General features: G+C 45.2%; 1 protein-coding gene across 2 annotated transcripts in view; it reads right to left on the bottom strand.

Moving 5' to 3' along the window:
- GATB (glutamyl-tRNA amidotransferase subunit B) overlaps positions 1-18,277 on the bottom strand; it is a 75,697-nt gene that overhangs the window by 12,888 nt on the left and 44,532 nt on the right. For both annotated transcript variants that reach the window (XM_016144573.2, XM_016144574.2), the window contains exons 10-11: positions 7,949-8,082; positions 683-761 (exon numbers count right to left, since the gene is read on the bottom strand). In XM_016144573.2, the coding sequence (XP_016000059.2) occupies positions 683-761; positions 7,949-8,082 (213 nt within the window). The remainder of the gene's footprint in view (positions 1-682; positions 762-7,948; positions 8,083-18,277) is intronic.

The raw sequence follows: 18,277 nt of genomic DNA on the forward strand, positions 1-18,277 counted from the left end.
ATTAAGTTTCTGGCTGAAGCACTGACAGCTGCACTGTCTGGAGTTGAGATCAGGAGGCCTTGGTGTTCTTTCTCTGTACTTACTTTCACAAGTTTTCAGAATTCCAGTAATCTTTCACTCACCTAAAACTGTTGGGTGGAGGTGGAGATGGAGATAAGGCAGAAGGCCACCTGTGAAGATGATGCTATTTTTCTGAGTTTTCTCACACACGCTGAGCATGTTTGTAAAACTTTCTCCACTAAGTGCTTTCTCTCCGGCAGCAACCATGCAACAAAGCACGGTGAGTGGCTGGGAGGCTGTGGGGGAGGGAGCAGCAGAGGGCAGGGAGCAGAGCGGCTGTCTCGGCCTCCCAGGGCGCAGGGGAGATGCGAGCAGTCGGAGGCCCCGCGAGCTGCAGGGCCCCTGCCCTTCTCATAACTCGCTTAGGAAACACTCCAGGCAAAGCCAGACTAGTAGCCATCCCTCCTGGTTAGCAAAGATGAGAAGCAAATCCCCTGCCTAGCAGATTCTGGCTTTATTTTATTTGCTAAATAAAATGCTTCTACCTTTCAGTATAAAAATAGCACTTACAAGCATTTAATACTTCAATTATGAAATTCAATCAGTGATGGCATTTGAGTTTCACATAAAACATTCACTGGGGTAGCAGAGCAGTCAGGAGCTTTAGGAAGTGTGGACATACCTGTTTAGCTGCTGCTGAAGAAATTGCTTTCCTGTCCAGGAGGTTGAGGAGCTCAGCCAGTGCAGAAGGTGTGACCGGACTAGCAGCCCCCAAAAAGGAGAGAAAAGAAATTTGCATTGCACATTGTCGGCTTATCCACTTAAGATAATTCAGAATCTGAGCCCTTGATTTTGTAGATTTAGATAATTAACCCCCCACCCAGGCCAATTGGGCTCTATTTTATTTGTTTTGTATTTTAGGATACAACAAATTTTGGTGACCAGTGTTTTTCTTTGTTTTAGCACCCAACAATAACAGCTGTTTGGCAGAAGTTGTAGCAACAGACAACTGCTCAGTTTAATTAGTCAAAAAAAAGGAGGTGGCAGCAAAATTCATGAACTATGACAAGGAAAAAAAAAACTGGTAATTAAATATTTTCAACGGAAAGATCAGCCTAAAAATAACTCCAGACAAAACAACGAAGCCACTTTTTTGAGTGTTTTTGCGCAAATATAAATTCTTTTTAATTGTGAGAGCCTTTCTTCCGGGAAGCAATGACAGCCCGATGGTCTTTCGCCAACCTCACGGACACCTCCGCCAATGGTTCTCTCCTGCGTGCCAACCATGGCTTCCTGGACACCGAAGGGCCCAGAATTCATTATCTACACTTGTAGGGCGTGTGTGTTTTTTTTTTTTTCTGGCCAAGATTCCATGATATAAAAGGCCAAGGAGTAAACACAGTGTCATTAATTTAGGAGTGGGACAGGTGAGGGGGGGGACGTGAGCCCCTAGATTAGTAAAAAGGCAAGATGAAATTACAGACTATTTGTTTTAAAATATAGGGTTTTTTGTACACCTGAAACTAATGTTGTATGTCAACTGTAATTGAAAAATAATTTTTTTAAAAAAGAGTAAAATAAATATATGGTTTTGCTACTTCTGAACACATAAAGCAACTAAGCTAATGAAACCCTATCTGAGGTCATCAGGGGACTAGTTTTAAATAGATAGGAATGACTTATAAATAGCTCATTAGTGTGTCTGTGTAAATGAAAGCTGCTGAAATACTTAATGCCACTTGAAAACCTTCTGTTTAAGTCTGGGTTGCCATCATTCACTATTAATTTCTTTGTAAGCTCTTAGATAATAAAAAGGAAACTACTGTTTAAGCCTCTGCCAATTTCCATGAATTTCAAACCAATCAAATGCAAGTTAAGCAGGTATGACTTACTGTAGTCTGATTCAAGTACAGTGAAACCTCATTAGGGTTGTTCATTCAAAACAGCTGACACGCCGAGGCAGCCCATCATCCTTAAACTGTTTATCACGAAGTACATATGGATAAAGGTAATTCAAAGTGGAAATTAGGTTTGGAGAGTGTCTGGGATTATTAAGTCGGTATCTGGAACATCTGTGAAGCACCCTGATTAAATCTCAACAGGAAGAAGGGCAGAGAGCTGGGAAATCGACTGATATCTTTTTTTCTAACTTCTCACCCTCACTGACAAGTAATACAGAAGCAGGTTGTTTTAAAAATGGTTTCTGGGGTGTTCTGCAATCCTAGGAAATACAATGGCCAATTACAGTGCAGACTGTAGAACCATAATCAGCGCTGAGGCTGAACTGGATTTCCAGAGCATGCAGAAAAAAGGGTCCGTACTCCCACACGAATCGATGACGTAAGGGATACTGGGACAGGGGAGGACAGAAATAGAGCACGAGATAACTGAAAATACTCTGCCTTTCATCTAGTGACCTTAATTTTTTAGGTCATAAATTTACACTATAAAATAACTCCATGGACCTAACAGCACTTGGGATTTCTCAGTCGCCTTTTTGTACCCATGATACTTGACACAGAGTAGGTCAATATTATTTGTGTCACAGAATTCTTTCCCCAACAGGGACATCTGGTATACTGTATCTACCAATTCCAGATATGCTTGAAGATGATGATGACCAGGACCAGTACCTGTCACACAGACCCCGAAAGACCCCACGGATCAGACATATAAATAAACCATAATGGCAGCAGAAACACAAGCTATTAGTTTGCTGTTTTCAGATAATTCTAGTTTCCGGTCAGTGAATGCACCTGCACTAAGAACAGTCTTATGGAAAGCTTCAGCGTCATGTGCTTGTCCCCAATCCCGAGGCCAGAGTATCTACCTGCAGAGGAGGAAAGTGGGGTCTGGAGATGGGGTTGTGCCCCTGAAATAGCTCCCAGTCTATGAGAGCTCTTTCAGGGGCACAACCCCATCTCCAGCTTGCTGGGGAAGCAGACACCCTGACACCTCTACAACCACGACCCCGCCCCACCCAGCTGAGCCTGAGAACTGTGCTGCCCCACTCAATCCCTGAGCATCTCGTAGGCCCAAAGTCCACGTTCTCTGCTTCCGGTAAAATGTGACACAAGAAGGAAGACCCTGGAACTTGGACATCCAGGTGGCTCTTGTTGCTCAATAATCTTTTCGTTCATTTTGCTAATTTCCTTGTGCCCCCACTGAAGCCACTGTTCTAAAAAGCCTCCTTCACATACCCCTTCTCGGCACACACCGCACCTCCCACTTCATAAGGACATCAGCTGATGCAAGATTCTGATTTGTCAATGTGCCCTCTTCTCCCGTCAAACCCCTCCACCCAAGCTCTTAGTCCCATCACTTTCAGCTTCTACAAATCCTACTCAGTTGCTTATTTCCCCTCTCCTGCAGCTCTAATCCCACACCTCCACGAATGCTCAGATCTTCCCTTTCTTGAGAATGCCTTCAAGTGACCTTGGCGGTCACTTGCTTCTGCCTGGTTTTCTACCTTATTTTTACCAATAAAGATCTAGCATCAGTGGCTATTTTCAAGCCTTGTAAGCACACGGTGTTTGGATTCTAACCCCATGCTTCTACAGGAGGAGTCCCCAACCCCCAGGCCACAGACTGGTACGATGATCAGCCTGGGAGCAAGAGAAGCTTCATCTGTATTTGCAGCCGCTCCCAGGGCTGGCGTCGTCACGTCAGCTCCACCTCAGATTCTCATGGGAGCACCAGCCCCTGGTGCCAAAAAGGTTGGGGACTGCTGCTCTACAGAAGTTGGTGCCTTCGCTTGTTGCCAAACCTGACAGCTTTCCCCCACCATGCTGTACCCTGACTTCTGGGCTGTTTAGACCCCCTTGTGAAAAATCTCTTCTCCTTGGGCCTCTAGATTAGTTTCCTTCTTCTTGACGATCCCTCTCCTCCCTCCTGCCTGCCAAGGATGAGCGGCCTTGATGCTCTCTGCCTTTACCTGCCTGGCACAGGAGGAAAGCGCATTTGCTCCCGAGACTTCCACTGCTTCTTCAGAGTCCAGTCCTCTCTACCCACTAAATTCAACTACCTCTTGAGAGGTCCCATCTCACCCGAACGACAGGTTTAAACCAGGGCTGGCAAACTTCTGGAAAGCCCCAGATAAATATTTAAGGCTTTGTGGGCCACAAATGTTCTGTCCCACACTCTTCGTTTTAGTTTAAGAGGTAATAACCAGGCTTAGCTCACAGGCTGTATAAAATCAGGTCTGCCACATGATCTCTGCATGACTGCAACTCCTGCAGCCCCAGCCTTGGATGCTATCCCACAACCACAATGCTGGACTAACTTCCTGTCGCTATCAGAACCTTCTTGGCTCAAAAGCCTTTCTTGGCTTCCTAGAGTTTCGGGAGTTGCTGCCATAGCTGACCTGGAAGTCTGAGATACTCCACTGGACTGGACAACTGGACCATTGAACTTCCCTGATTTTAACCATGAAACGCTTGGTCAGGGAATCTGTAATTTCTACTTTTCTTAACTAAATCAAATCTGTTATTAATAGTAATTTAGAATGAGATACTAACAAGAACACACCTTTCAAAGTAATATACTCAAAATAATTAAAAAGCCAAGATCAACAATAGCTTTTTCTGGTTGGGCCCTTTAAACACCAGCCTTCTGAGAGGTCTTTAAAGATGAATGCTGTCTTGCAAAATCAGTTCCTGCCAACCTGATCTCTAGTGTTCCCTGTCAGGTGTCATCATGAGCCTATCGCTGGCTTTGCAGCTTAGCTGTTCGAAGCTTTGGAAACATCTGCGCTAGTGGCCGAGGTGGTTCATTAATTAATGTCTGTTCCGAGGTGAGGCTGCTATACCCCGTCCTGCTAAAAGTTCTCCGATGAGAGCTGCTGCAGTTGGGTTCTGGCTACTCAGTCCTTTTTCTACAGAAATTGTAAACCGCAGTTGCTTAGCTTCCTCTTTACCTGATTTTAGAAGAAGCAAGTACAGTTGACTCTTAATGCTGGGGTTAGGGGTGTTGACCCCCTATGCAGTTGAAAATCCACATAAAACTTTTAACTCCCCCAAAATGTAACTGCTAATACCCTACTGTTGAGAGGAAGCCTTACCAATCACATAGTCTACACATATTTAGTATGTTGAATATATTCTTATAATAAAGTTACAGAAAAAAATGTTATTAAGAGTCATAAGGAAAATAATTTACAGTATTTACTGAAACAAATCTGCCTATAAGTTGACCTGCATGGTTCGAACCTGTGTTGTTCAAGGGTCAATTGTACACTTCTATTTGGATGTTGGGTACCCTTTGGGTTCTTAAAACTTCAGTGCTTTTGAATTGTTTGGGTAAATACCAGGGGCTCCAAGTTCACTCAACAGGCTAATTTAGCAACCTCAGTTCCTTTACGTGACTGTTAAGCAAACCCCTGATTTCACAGACCACGCTATAAAGAAGCAGATCTGAAAGTCGGGGACGTGGCTTCCAGTCCAGCGGCTGTGCCACCTGGGGGACATCACCTTACCCTCGGGGCCTCAATTTCCTCATCTGCTCAATGAAACTGCCGGGCCGGAAGACATCTACGGTCTCTGCCAAGACGAAAGTTCAGGAATCCTAGCCAACACCACGGGCGCGATACATTTAGAGCTGAGATTTACATTTCGAACCACATCTTCTCGGAGCCTTCCGGGCTGCTGCTAACATCATCTCCCTCCTCTCCACTCCCACTGCACTGCGAAGCGCTCTAGAACAGGAAGCAGCACGTTCTGCCTTGAACTAAAACTGACACCTAAGTCTAGTCCTCGGCAGGGACCGAGAGCTTCCTGGGGGCCCGGGTCCTGCTCACCTCTCCACCCACACGGCGGGGAGGGGTGCTCTACATCTATTCACTGGATTCATGGCCAAATTTCTCTGTGACTTTCCACACCCTCCATATTCTCGTTCTGCTCTAATTATACAGTCAATCATGCTTTTCTGCCATTTCCGCTCTCTGTTCCTGGCTCTGCTCCTCCCTGGTCCAAAAACATGCCAACTCATGGTCACTCCCACGGCCTTGGCTGCCCCCTGGTGCGCCCCAGTCCTCTCCCTCCCCAAAGCCTGTCCATCCTTTAAGGCTCTGGCACGATAGTATCTCTTCCATAAACTCTTCCGATGGATTCGGCCTTCACTAAACAGCCACAGCTCTCTCAGTGTAGAGACTGGAGTTTCTGAATAGAGTCACATCCTGGAGGACTGTAACATAAGGCAAAACGGCAACAGATGCCGTGGGCATTTAGGAGACGGGGGTGGCCATGCTGAATACCCCGACATGGCAGAGAAGGGAACTAGTGCTGAGGCCTGCTATGTACCAGGCACTGCGAGTTTTCCTCTAGAAAACCCTTGGAGGCAGGTATGGTCATTTCCATTTACCGTGAGGAAACTGAAGGTCAGAGGGGAACTCATCCAAGGTCAGTGCTGATGAGTAGCCAAGCAAGGAAGTACACTGACCCCACGAGGCCACACTGACAGATGCATACATACGCGGTGAGGAACAGACTGGACAGGAAGTTGGCATTGAGTAGTTAGCACCTTTGAGTCAACAACTTTTTGGAAACATATCAGTGCATGCCTGTCTTCATGTCACTTCTCCATGGTCTTGGATGTTGCTGAAACTATAACACACCCGCCAAGACCGGGTTCTGCTGAGGCTAGGACTTTGCCAAGATCTTGCCATCTGCCTATGCGTCCCTGGGGACTTCTCTTGCCACTCACTCCTCACATTTGCTCAGGTCTTAGCTTAGTTGCTACCTTCCCTGCCCAGAGCACCTAACTCACCGCTCTTTACCCACCAGCTTCTAGACTCTCAGCTCTGAAAGCAGAGACTGCATCTGTCACGTTGACTGGTCTTCCCCAAAGCTTAGCACAGAGCAGAGTCTAAATTAACAGGTGCTGAATAACAAACAGATGAGAACAGTCAGATTTATACACCCCAGACGTCTGTCACCTATAGACTCATACATCTGATGGCCTGTTGGTTACCCCCATGAGGGGGATGTCTGTCCTTCAGGCAGCTCAAACTCTGCATGGCCAAAAAGGAACATGCCACACTCCTCGACTCTGTCCTTCTCAACTTATTGCTTTACCTCCCACCAGACTGAAAAACACTGCTCTTCACTCCACTCCACTGCTCAGGCAAGAAATCCGAACGTTGTGCTGATGTGAGATAAATACTCTGTCGATCCGCTTCACTTCAGCCCTGCTGGCGCCACCCCACCTTGGGCCCCGGACCCTCTTCCTGGGCACTTCTGTAAGAGGTTTCCAATTTGGCTTCCTGCCTCTAGTCTGTTCCCTCCTGCCATTCCCCAAAGTGAAACTGGAGTGTGCTTATGATCTACAGCTTTCAAGAGCTCTTGACAAAGGCACACGAAGTCCTCCAGGAAGCCTTCGCCCAGCTCTGTGGTGTTCTCCCCTCCTTTCGTGGCTGCTCGCCTCAGCACCCTGAAGTCTCCAGTGCCTGCCTGTCCGTGTGTCACACAATCGCTTCCTTCGTCTGAATGCCCCGGCCCTCCCCGCACTGGGCAACCCCCACCAGTTCTTCAGGATTTGGCTCAAGCATCACCTTCCGAAGGGACCCGGCTGATGGCCCTGGCCCCTCTAGCACATTCACAGCACCCCGTGCTCGCCTTGGTGTGAGGATCCTGCAGAGATGACTGTCTGTTTTATCAAGGTCTGCAACCCCTCCAACTCACATGCTCCTGTCTTACTCATCTGCAGGGCCCAGCACACACACAAGGCAGTGCAGGCTGTCAGAGACTGGAACAGACAAGTGAACTTTCAGAAGTGACGGAACAGCTTTAGAATTTGAAATTCACAGGGCATGTTTGTGTCTTGTGAGGAGATCCTGGGTAGGGGGCAGGGGGTGGTGACAGGGAGAGCAAGACCCTGGCCCTGGCCTGGAACTCTGTGCTTCTGGACACAGAGTTCATCACCAAGGAAAAAGAAATCCCCAGAACCCACTTACCTCTCACTGACGGCAAGATTCTCTTGCTTTAAAAAACCCAGAAAAGTGTTGAGGACCCAACTAGTCACTTTTTTGGGCTCTGCCCTAGTTTCTTTTATCACATTTTGGAAGAACTCCAGTAGGCCAACTTCATTCTGTAAAGAAAAATAAATTATATAAAACTCCCCAAAACTGAAAGATCAACATTCTGAAGACAAATCAAACTGCCGCCCTCTGCCTCCTCTGAGACACTGACTCATTCTTTCCTAAACGCGGAGATGTCACCAGAAAATTCTGATCACTTTCAGTAAATAGCGAGTATTCTTCTCCTGTCACTATGCATTTACGTAGCACTTTCTCAAAGGAATGAAGGTATTTTAGAGCCTGACTTTACGGACCGGAAGATGGTGGAAGACGCCACGCCCCAAACTCGCTTGCCCTCTCTGTGTTAGCCTATGTACACTGCATCCTTCGGCCTCAGGCCCACAGCGTCTGGCTTGAGCTTACTGTCCTCTTTCCGAGGCTGTCCTCGGTTGGAAGTCTTAGTGATTGCTAGAATAAGAAGGTAAGGAAAACAAATCAAGAAGGAATGAACAGAATATTCTGCCTCTGAAAAAACAAAAGTGGATTGTACCTGTATTCATCTTCGCACTGCCCCAAGAGGTGAGAGAAATGGTTTTCAAAATGGGTACACGTGACCAACTTAAACCGCTTAATGGTAGAGGGAGCAGCAGCTTCCAGGACTTCGGAACCAAGCTTGGCCCAGCCAACCCAGCCTCACATCTTGCTCCGTGAAAACAAGATGGCTCATCAAGGAGCCTTGTTTGAAGAAGACTCTACTGTTGCTCCCCCTCTGGAGTCAGCTCCATAAGGGAGGGACCATGCTGACCTTTCACTCTGTAACTAGAGCTAAGTCAGTGCTGGGCCACGGTAGCTGCTTGGTTAAGTATCAGTGAACGGAATCTACTCGCCACGTGTATTTGAAAAAAAAAAATATCACATGGGAATGCTCATTCTTTATCATAATCATGTTCACCTTTAATTATTAAAATTGCCACAATTATGCATTAGAGTAACTCCAAGGCGTCTGGTTAACTGCCAGCTCAGACCGACTTGGCAGCCAAGAAATTTGGCTATGTCCATCCTCTTTTTCAGTAAGAAAAGTAAAGATATGTTCTACTCACAAAGGGGAGGCTGAAATTTCCAAATGCGGAGGGGATTTATTTTAAGTAGGTAAATTTCCCTAACCTGCTGAAATTCCAATCAAACCAAGCTTAACTTGAAACATTCATTCTTAACTTTATTCTGCAGGTAAGGCTCTCACCCTTGACCTTTTCAGAGAACTTTCATTAAACAAAAGAACTTTCTGCGAAAATAATATACTAGGAAAAAGCAATACAAAAGTGCTCTGAAATTTTAACTACTGTCGATGCTATAATATACACACAGGCACACGGTTGCTAAGGTAGAAATTCCGTAATAAAAAAAATCTACGTGCCCCTTGTAACAGATAAAGTCTCTGGTGACCAGCCAATTGAACAATCTCAGAATCATCTCCTGAATCTCTTTGCAAGCCATTGCTGTTATTCTGCTCCTGCTAAACCAGGGCAAAGGCCACATGAGAAGCCAAAGCTTGACTACAGATAAAGGCAAATGCAGGCAGTAAGAAGAGGAAGTTCTGCTTAACTTATGGAAAAGTATTCAAACCTCCATGATGCTACACAAACCACTGGGGAAGTAGAAAACCACCATCTGGCCCAAATCACACGAGTAGCACTCCCTTTGTTCTAGCCCAAACAGGCTGGCCCGCTGGTGAAAAGAGCTGTCAAGAGGAGAACTCCCTGCTTTGCCAGGGAAAGGTTTTCTAAATCTACCTAGAAATATTGCATTTGAACTTACAGGCTTGGCTGAGTTGCTGGGATGTGATGAATATCTATTCTTTTCCCCTTGGGTGGTTTTTGTATTGGGTGAATAACATGGCGAGTCAGATTTCTGTTTGTCTTTTCGTACCAGTGCTGTGATGAAGCCTCTCTGAGCTGGAAACGTACTCCACTGGGGTATCCATGGTTTCAGGACAGAGGCGGAAGCAGACAGGAGAGTCTGCGAGTGTGATAGGGTGAGCTACGGGCAGTGGGACTGAGGGAGGCTGAGCCGCTGCCGCCCAGAGAGTGAGGGATCAATAAAAAGTCACACATGGGTGCCCGCTCTGGCTCTTTATATTAGAAACCCGCTTTTCGGGGGAAAAAAAACCACACAGCATTCTAAGTAAAGTTGTCTTAGTTTTTCTGTGTGACCAGCAAAGGCTAGTAAAGTTGGCACAGATCTCAGAAGTCCCTGGTGAACATGGCAGTGTGGCCATCTGGTTTTCTCAGGAAAACAGCGGGCCAGTGATTCCCTTACATAAAAACCATTCTAAGAGCAACGCGGAAAGGCCACTGTATTAGGGGACCCTTAACGTCCTTCTCAAAAGCGACAAGCAAGCGTTTGACTCAGGACTAATCTACCCTCCATCAGACGGAGCTGAAACTGCAGCCACACAGTATGTCAAGTCTCCTGGCCAAATGTAACTCTAATTGTTCCTTCAGAGATAGCTAAAGCAGCAGGAACAACTGGTCCTGTCTTTCAGATAACACCAGACGGTCTTTACAGCTCTATGACCAGGAAGCTTCCTTTTCACATTTTAATCAAATTTCCCAAAGCATTCAATTACATCCAGAGCCGATGCCAGGTCAGCCTCTTAGACGCTAACAGGGACCCTCGCCACTAATGGATCTGTCAGCTGGTCAGTGCGGGTGTGAGGCAGACAGAGGGCCCACCTCGCCTCCACTGCCTGCTCTGGGAAGTGAGCCCGATTTACCTTTTCATTGGGCCCTGGAAGCAATGGGCTTCTAGGCTGTTGCTCGCATTCTGCCTTCAGAGATGATAAAATGTAAGAAGACTATCCAGTTGGAAAAAGATAAAGTCTGATTTCTCAACTGCCATTCTTGTTCTGTCTAAGTCACACACCCAGTGAACCTGATAGGGATGAAATTAGCTGAACTATATTTGGAAGTAGAATGCAACCTGATAAAGACAGATGCCCAGTGGCAGATTCAGAGAAGAAAAAGCCCACAAAGTACAAGCTGGAGAACAGCTGGTTATGTGGCACGGAGTGACCTGGCAGCACAAGGAACCTAGGTTAGCAATCCGGGTGAGGTAAAAGGCTCTCAAGAAAATTTCCAGAATACATCCGAGTCACAGAGATCAGCAGCCAGGCCTGTGGGGAACCTCACACAGCTACTGCTGCTGCTAATGACATTAGTAAGTTTTAACAGCAATGGCAGCTTAGGACAGGTGCCGGGCACCGTCCTAAATGCTTTCTCTACATTAACTCATTTAATTCCAACAATGGGCCTATGAGCAAGGTACCAGAGGAACTCTCCTTTACAGACAAGGACACTGAGGCACTAACTTGCATAAGGTCACACAGCAAGAAAGCAGTAGACCTAGGATTTGAACCACCACAGTCTATGCTTCTCACCTCCATGTTTCGATGTCTGAGGAAGGAAATGTCACATGCCTGCCTTCTTGGGGACCGATACCAAGCACCTGCCAGTGCCGGGCATGATGTGAAGCGACTTGCTCATCAAAAGAACGCCCTTTCCCACAGCTTTCATTATTTGACTTCATACTGTCAGCTGTTCAAAAGGTTATTAACACATTAAAAATGGTACAAAGGCCCTCAGCAATTAGCTCAGAAATTAGAGAAAATGACAAGTTCGCTTTCCACTTCTGCCAATGTACACTAGACCACGTGGCTGTCCGCTGTGGCAGGACACACACCTACTCCCAGACCAAGGAGGAAGACAGTGACACCCTTCCCCACCCAGAGCGTCTCTCCTGCATCCCCTCCACACTTTCCCAGAGAAGTTACAGTGAACACGCCCAAGCTAGGCCCTGCCCAGCGCCTTCTGACATCACAGGCAGACCCCACTGCGGCCCGTAGTTTGGGCATCGAGCGCACTGCGTTTTACTGCGCTCCAACTGCTCTAATCCAGGTGACTCACGTGTGGCTTTGCACCTAACTGGGCAGGTCATGCCTGCGGTGGGAGCAGCTGACTGCACAGGAGACCCCACATCTGTGGACTAAATGACAGTGGCTTCAACTGGGCAAGGCTCTCACATGTCACAACGAGTCATTTTGTGGAGGCGCAACCTGGAATTGCATCCATCTGTCGTGTGTGGTGGGCGTTAGGGTGGGTGTCCACTGAGCATTTCTGGAGTTACTGTAAGAAGGCCCAGCATGTGCCTGATGGAGGCTCTGCTATTTCCTCATTATGCCTATGAATGTGGTCATTCTAACAAAGAGAGAAAAACAGAATGCAGACCCACCAACTTTATGAAAAATGGCCCTGGAAGGAACACCAAATGCTAGCATAGGGAAAGAAATGGAAATTAGGTAAGGCGGCCCGAGAGAGTGGTCGTCTAGGGCAGAAAGCAGAAGTTATGGCTAAATTAAGGATTAACATGTCCAGTGGGGCAGTAACTTGGATCTGTGCTGTGGATGAGTCCTCTGATTTTAATGGAAACAAGAAGTGGCTGGGGAAATCCTAGAGGAGGAAAAAAGGGACTCATCCAGAGAAGTCTTTAGTGAGAAAAACAAAAGGTGGTTAACTGCTGGTGTGAGGCCGGCACAGGAGACGTCACTGTCCGCTTCAGTATGTCAGGAGGAAGCCAGAATCCTGAACCATTGGTGCCACTCTGAGGAATACAGGGATCTGCAGAAGCTCTGAAACTGACCCGAAAAAACTGAGGGTGTGCCCCTAAGTCTGTCCCGAGGATTAGTCCTATTCTGGTCCCCACGATTTCCACCCTTGGGCATGTTCCCAGCAGGGCTTGTGAGCCTCTAAAATCAAAGCAAAACTCTGGTCCCAACAGTTTCACTTATGCTCTGTTCCCAGCAACGCTGGGAGGTACACACATCTGAGTTCGACTCAGAGACCCGGTTCCATTCAAGGGTTTTCTCACCTACAGTTGGCTTAGACTAATAGGACAGTGAGCTTACATTCTCTGAGATGCATTAAATCTGAGAGAGACTTGAAGCAGACCACTTTGGGGATAAGATTTGCCCTTGGATAATCCAAATCCAAATATTCAGGTAATAAGAGTTGATAGTGGACAGGCATAATTAGATGACTGTATTTGCAGGAGTGGGACACAAAAAGCATGTCGTCAAGAAATCAATCCTGACGATGATGGCATTCTGGTGTCCTTAAAGACACTGCTGTCTGGTGGGTTCAACACAGAGGGAAGCTGCGCTACTCCACAGCAGCCTTCTGCTAATCATCCCCAACAGGAAATCAGTTCACAAACAGGAAATCAACGTTCAAGGTACATTAGGGACAGAGCCCCTGTAAGTCCCCAAGGCTGGGCACTCGGGACCCTCACTCCTCCCTGCACTCTTGCTCCAATGGGCATGCCCCCAAGGGACCAAATGGCTGAGCCCAGAGGGTGTCCTCATCTCTGAAAGGCCTTTGTCGCTTACATCTGAAATAAATGAACCATTGGTTCTGCAGAAGTTAGAAGATGCGTATTTTTATTCAACTTTACCAGAACAAAATATTGGTTATTTTTCCAGTGCATAAACTAACTGTGAAAACATCCTGAAACTGGCAAGCACTGGGAACAATATTATAAAATGAATAAAATCAGTTTTGAAAATTGCATGGAGCTGAGATACGGTGATGAAGCTGACAAAATGGATCTACCTTCGGCAGTAGTTAAGAGGGTGAGCACTTTGCTCCCCAGTAAGTCTTGGCAGTCTAAAACCAGTCAATATGGTTTCGGATGCTTTTCCAGACTATTAGCTTTAGAGTAGTACTGCCTCTGGGATATATAGATATTTATCAAGGGAAATTATTTTATAGGCAGTGTATCTAGAAAGAAAACCAGGCATTTCAAACTTAGTAGAGACTCAATGCGAAACTCTTGGATAACAATCCATTTAACAACCAACCATCGTCACATACTTCTGTTTCTTTGTCCCTTGGAGACACTTTAACCTTTTCTATAATGTCAGAAACAAAGGATTACTATTTTAAATGAAGACTAGCCAGATGGGGAAAATGAAGTTGTTCAAAGAAGACTAGACATCTTGAGGTTACATATAAATGCACACAGACAAATATGGCAGCACTGATCACCGACCTGAATGGTCACGATCACATCTTCCTACAGTCTCACTGGGGCCATGCTGAATTTTCCTTAACATCCTGCTTTGTCTGGCTCTCAATGTGTTAACATCACTCTTTTTTCTGGCAGCATTTCCTTGAGAGTCTGCTTGGTTGTATTTAGACTTTAGATTCAGTGAAGATTCTGCTGTCTATTATCTTTAGGGTAAGCAAATCATATCCTTTCTTCCTTCAACTGGGAGGGTATCAGCTCTACTTACCTCTGCAGAGCCCTCCCAGCTCCCAAGTGTCAGACGTGAGATCTGGAATCAAGAGTACCTATCTCAGTGTTTTAACCCCCTGCCCTGCACGGCTACCCAGGAGAGTTAAAAGCAGCACAGATAAGATAAAGCTCTGACATTTGACAATGGCAAAGGGCACGAGGCAAGTAGAGCAGGTCCTCAAGAAACACGAAGTTTGAGATGCTATGCCATTTCTGAAACCTCCTGTTAACAGATGAGACTGAAATCTGTCTATTGACTTCATACAAAGCCAGTCGTCCTGTGAGCTCATATCTGTTCCTTGCCATGTGCCGAGCTACATGACAAAATCGTTCCATAAACCCCACATACTCTGCCCTATGGGGAGACCCTTTTCAATAATTTAGTCAGCAGGAGCCACGTACCTAAGGCAGGAAGTTTAAGAAACAAATAAAGCTACAAAGAAGAGCTTCCATTTCTTTTCTCTGACTTAAATTTTCTACTTGGAAAATGGACATAATTTGTTTTTCTTTGAGACTAATTTTCACTAAACTTAGTGGACAGCACTTTCTTTTTTATTTATAAGGCAGTCTGGCCATCTTAAAATCCAAGAGGGGTGGCCGCAAGTTTTAAACGACTGATGTTCTATGGCTGTGCTTCATGAAGCATTAGTGGGGCTGATAAAGCATCCATGTTAACAAAAGTTAAAATTCTATTTTCTCTTGTAAGTAGTCCAAAACGGCAAGGAACTTGAAAGATTATTTCTCTTTGGCACTGTGGTGCATTCTACATGCGGGCAGGCAGTGGAGCCTAGAAATGAAGAGCCCGGGCCTCCCCAAAGTCAGCCGGGTCTCACCTTAGCTCCCCACAAGCTTGGGGAGGTTACTTAACGTCTTACATCAACCACAGTGGTCACATTTCCTCACTTGTAAAATGGGTAGAACGAGACTACGCACCTCAGGGGGCTGCTGTAGGATAGATTAAAAAGTGGGCTGCTTTAAACTGCAGAGCGGGCTGTCAGTGAACAGCCTTTTTTATGTGCTGCTTAGGCAAATGACTATTTGTTTGCCTGTGCTGAGTCAGGTGAGGAAGAGTTTAAAAAGAGATGCTCCCAAAGACATCACCCTGAGATTGTTTTCTAAGAAAACATATGCATATAATCTTGATCAGTCTAATAATTACCCTCGGATACAATGACTCAGAAAAGGACTTGCTATGCTATTAGAATCTCTCATTTTCTAACACCTGGATCTCGGCTTTGCATTTCTATTTTTTAATCCTTACGAACAAGGTCAGAAATCAAGGCAATTTGACATAATATATGGAAACAAGGTTAGCTAACTAGGCTGAAGTTTCAGATGGGGCAAGATATTTTTTAGGTGGCTGGAGGGAAAAATAGTAATACAGATTTCTGTTGGGAGGGGATTAACAAGAGAGTTTAATAGAAGAAATCAGAATGTACATGTGAATGTACATTCAAATGAAACCAGTTTGGAAAATAAGTCAGAGACCAAGTGACCCACATCCGGTCACAGTCCATGGTGTGCCTGAAGTGGCAGTCCAGGACTTCTCACTGAGTTTAGTGACACAGGTACCATTCCATGATCTGCTGGTTGTCAGATGGACGGATGGGTTGTGCATCTGACCATCTTTGGAAACAGGGAAGCTTTCATCAGGAACACTACACCTCCTGGGACTTTCATGAGTAGCGTCTCAGAATCCCAGGCCTTCACTCATCCATCCTCCATTCACTGAACAAAGATTCACTGAGTGCTCACTATGTGCCAGATATTGTGGTGGACGCTAAGATATTAGAGTTCTGTAAATATCAAAGGTAAGTTAGCAATAAATAATTCAGTGCTTACCACACAATAAAATGACAAGATAAATTAAAGACTAGAGTTAAATTCTGATATTATTATTTGTGGGTAAAGCATGTGTGGGGGTGAGTATGTGCTTAATGCTTAATTTAATAAGCAATGCAAAGGCATGGAGCATGGAGCTGAAGCTCTGCAAAGCACACCTCCACCACTGCTATTTATCTAATGAATACTCCTGGGCACTCTTTAAATTGAAAGATGGTTCATTAGATTTGTGCATCTGCCCTTCTCAGCAATCTGTTGTGTTTCTGATGAAGGCAGGAAAAAACAAGAACATATTTTCGTGTATGTTATGAGTCACTCAGCTTCCAATGATTACGAAGCCATAAAAAGCTCAGGATGCCTAATTTCAGGAAAACAATTTGTCTAAATCATTCCCTTTCCATTCCTATCAAGTCTCTTCTCACTCACCTTAGTGATCTCAAGTACTAGCCCTTAAAAAAAAAAAAAAAAATAACCAATCCCCTAATACATTATCTTCAAGCTATAAAAATAAGCAAATTTTTAAGATATCAAAAAATGGGTCCCTTCAAAAATGGCTCGAAAACCACCTTTGTCTTGATGTTTTCTCCATTTTTCCTAATCAAGGCAATCACTACCCCCCTCTGGGTTCCTCTCCTGCATTATACATTTACCTACTACAATCTGCTCGAAGAGCTGGTTAAATTGTAGTATCTGCTGTGTTCATGTAAACAAGCTCTTAGAAAGCAAAGAAAACATTGTAATAACAAAAACTCTGTCTCTGTCTCAGTACCTGCTACGCAAGAGATGTTAATAAAAGTGTTAAACTGACGAGATCAAAGGTAGGTATCCTAAAGGGGAACTTAAACTACGAAAACATAAACTCATGTATTTTCCACCCCTCAGCAAACATTCACGCAAAGCCTCCTAGGTACCAACACTGTGAAAGACACACGAGTGGACACGGGACACAAACACGGCTATGAGTGTGCCCCTGCCCTCAGAGAACTCACTCACAGCCAGGGCAGGCAGACGCCCCCTGCTCGTCAGAGGCCAAGTGTGACAATCCTACAGAGATGCTCTCTGAAGGGGACATCTATTTTCAGACGGTGCCCTGAAGAGAAACAGCCATGTTCTTGGGAGGGCATTCAGAAAGGTCCTTTCACTTATCTTATGAAGAAAGTTGATACACACAAAAATTTTTTTAACATTCTATTTAGTGGATTCTTTACAGAAATCATAGTCTTGGGCAAAGAAATGGCCAAGATATCTAGGTTCATCATTCACTACCTCCAAGAGTGGCCTTTGTTTGCCTGGTAAAAGCACGAGTGGAGAGAGCTAATTGACACCTTAGTCCTCCGCTCCCTATAGAATTGGGCAGATATGTCATAAAATGCAGGACTGGAATTTAGCATTTAGTATTTATTCTGGACTTTATTTCTAGTGGGCTGGAAATTCAAGCGGTCAAGATAGTGGGCAAGATGTGTAAGACTAAAACGCAGTCTTGTTAAATCGACCTAAGAAAAACACGGGTTAAAGATGTTTGTACAAGATGTTGGCTGATTCACACGGGTTTTAGCTGCTACAGTGCTCGTCTCTGCTGAGTAACAGAGCAGGAGGATGAAACGGTCCCTGTCTTAAAGGTGCTGAATAAGATACACTAGTAAATGACTAAAATACAGTGACAGAAGTGTCACAGAGGTAGCGATAAGCTACACCGGCAGCCCATAAGAGACAGTGATCAACTCTGACCAAAGTATGAGAGAACAATCATGCTTAATCATTTTTGATAGCAAAAGAAGAGTTTTCATGTGTGATTCACTGGATGCTTCTCAAATTAGCTGATTTACAGATGATAAAGAGAAAAATCATTTATTCAACAAACATTCAATTGCCTACCTTGTACCCGAAATGGCTGGGTTGCTATTATCGAACTGTATAAATTTACATTTAAATATGTATATCCTAATATCCTCGTATATTCGTTATTGGTCAATTAAAATGCAAAAATCCAGTTTCCAGAGATTCTGCTGCTCCGGAAGTGTGGCATATGCCTGGTCCCTGAAAGATGCGGCAGCAAATCGTTCCACTTCCTCCCCA

Source organism: Rousettus aegyptiacus, unplaced genomic scaffold (assembly GCF_014176215.1).
Source record: "Rousettus aegyptiacus isolate mRouAeg1 unplaced genomic scaffold, mRouAeg1.p scaffold_m13_p_16, whole genome shotgun sequence".
NCBI classification, from domain to species: domain Eukaryota; kingdom Metazoa; phylum Chordata; class Mammalia; order Chiroptera; family Pteropodidae; genus Rousettus; species Rousettus aegyptiacus.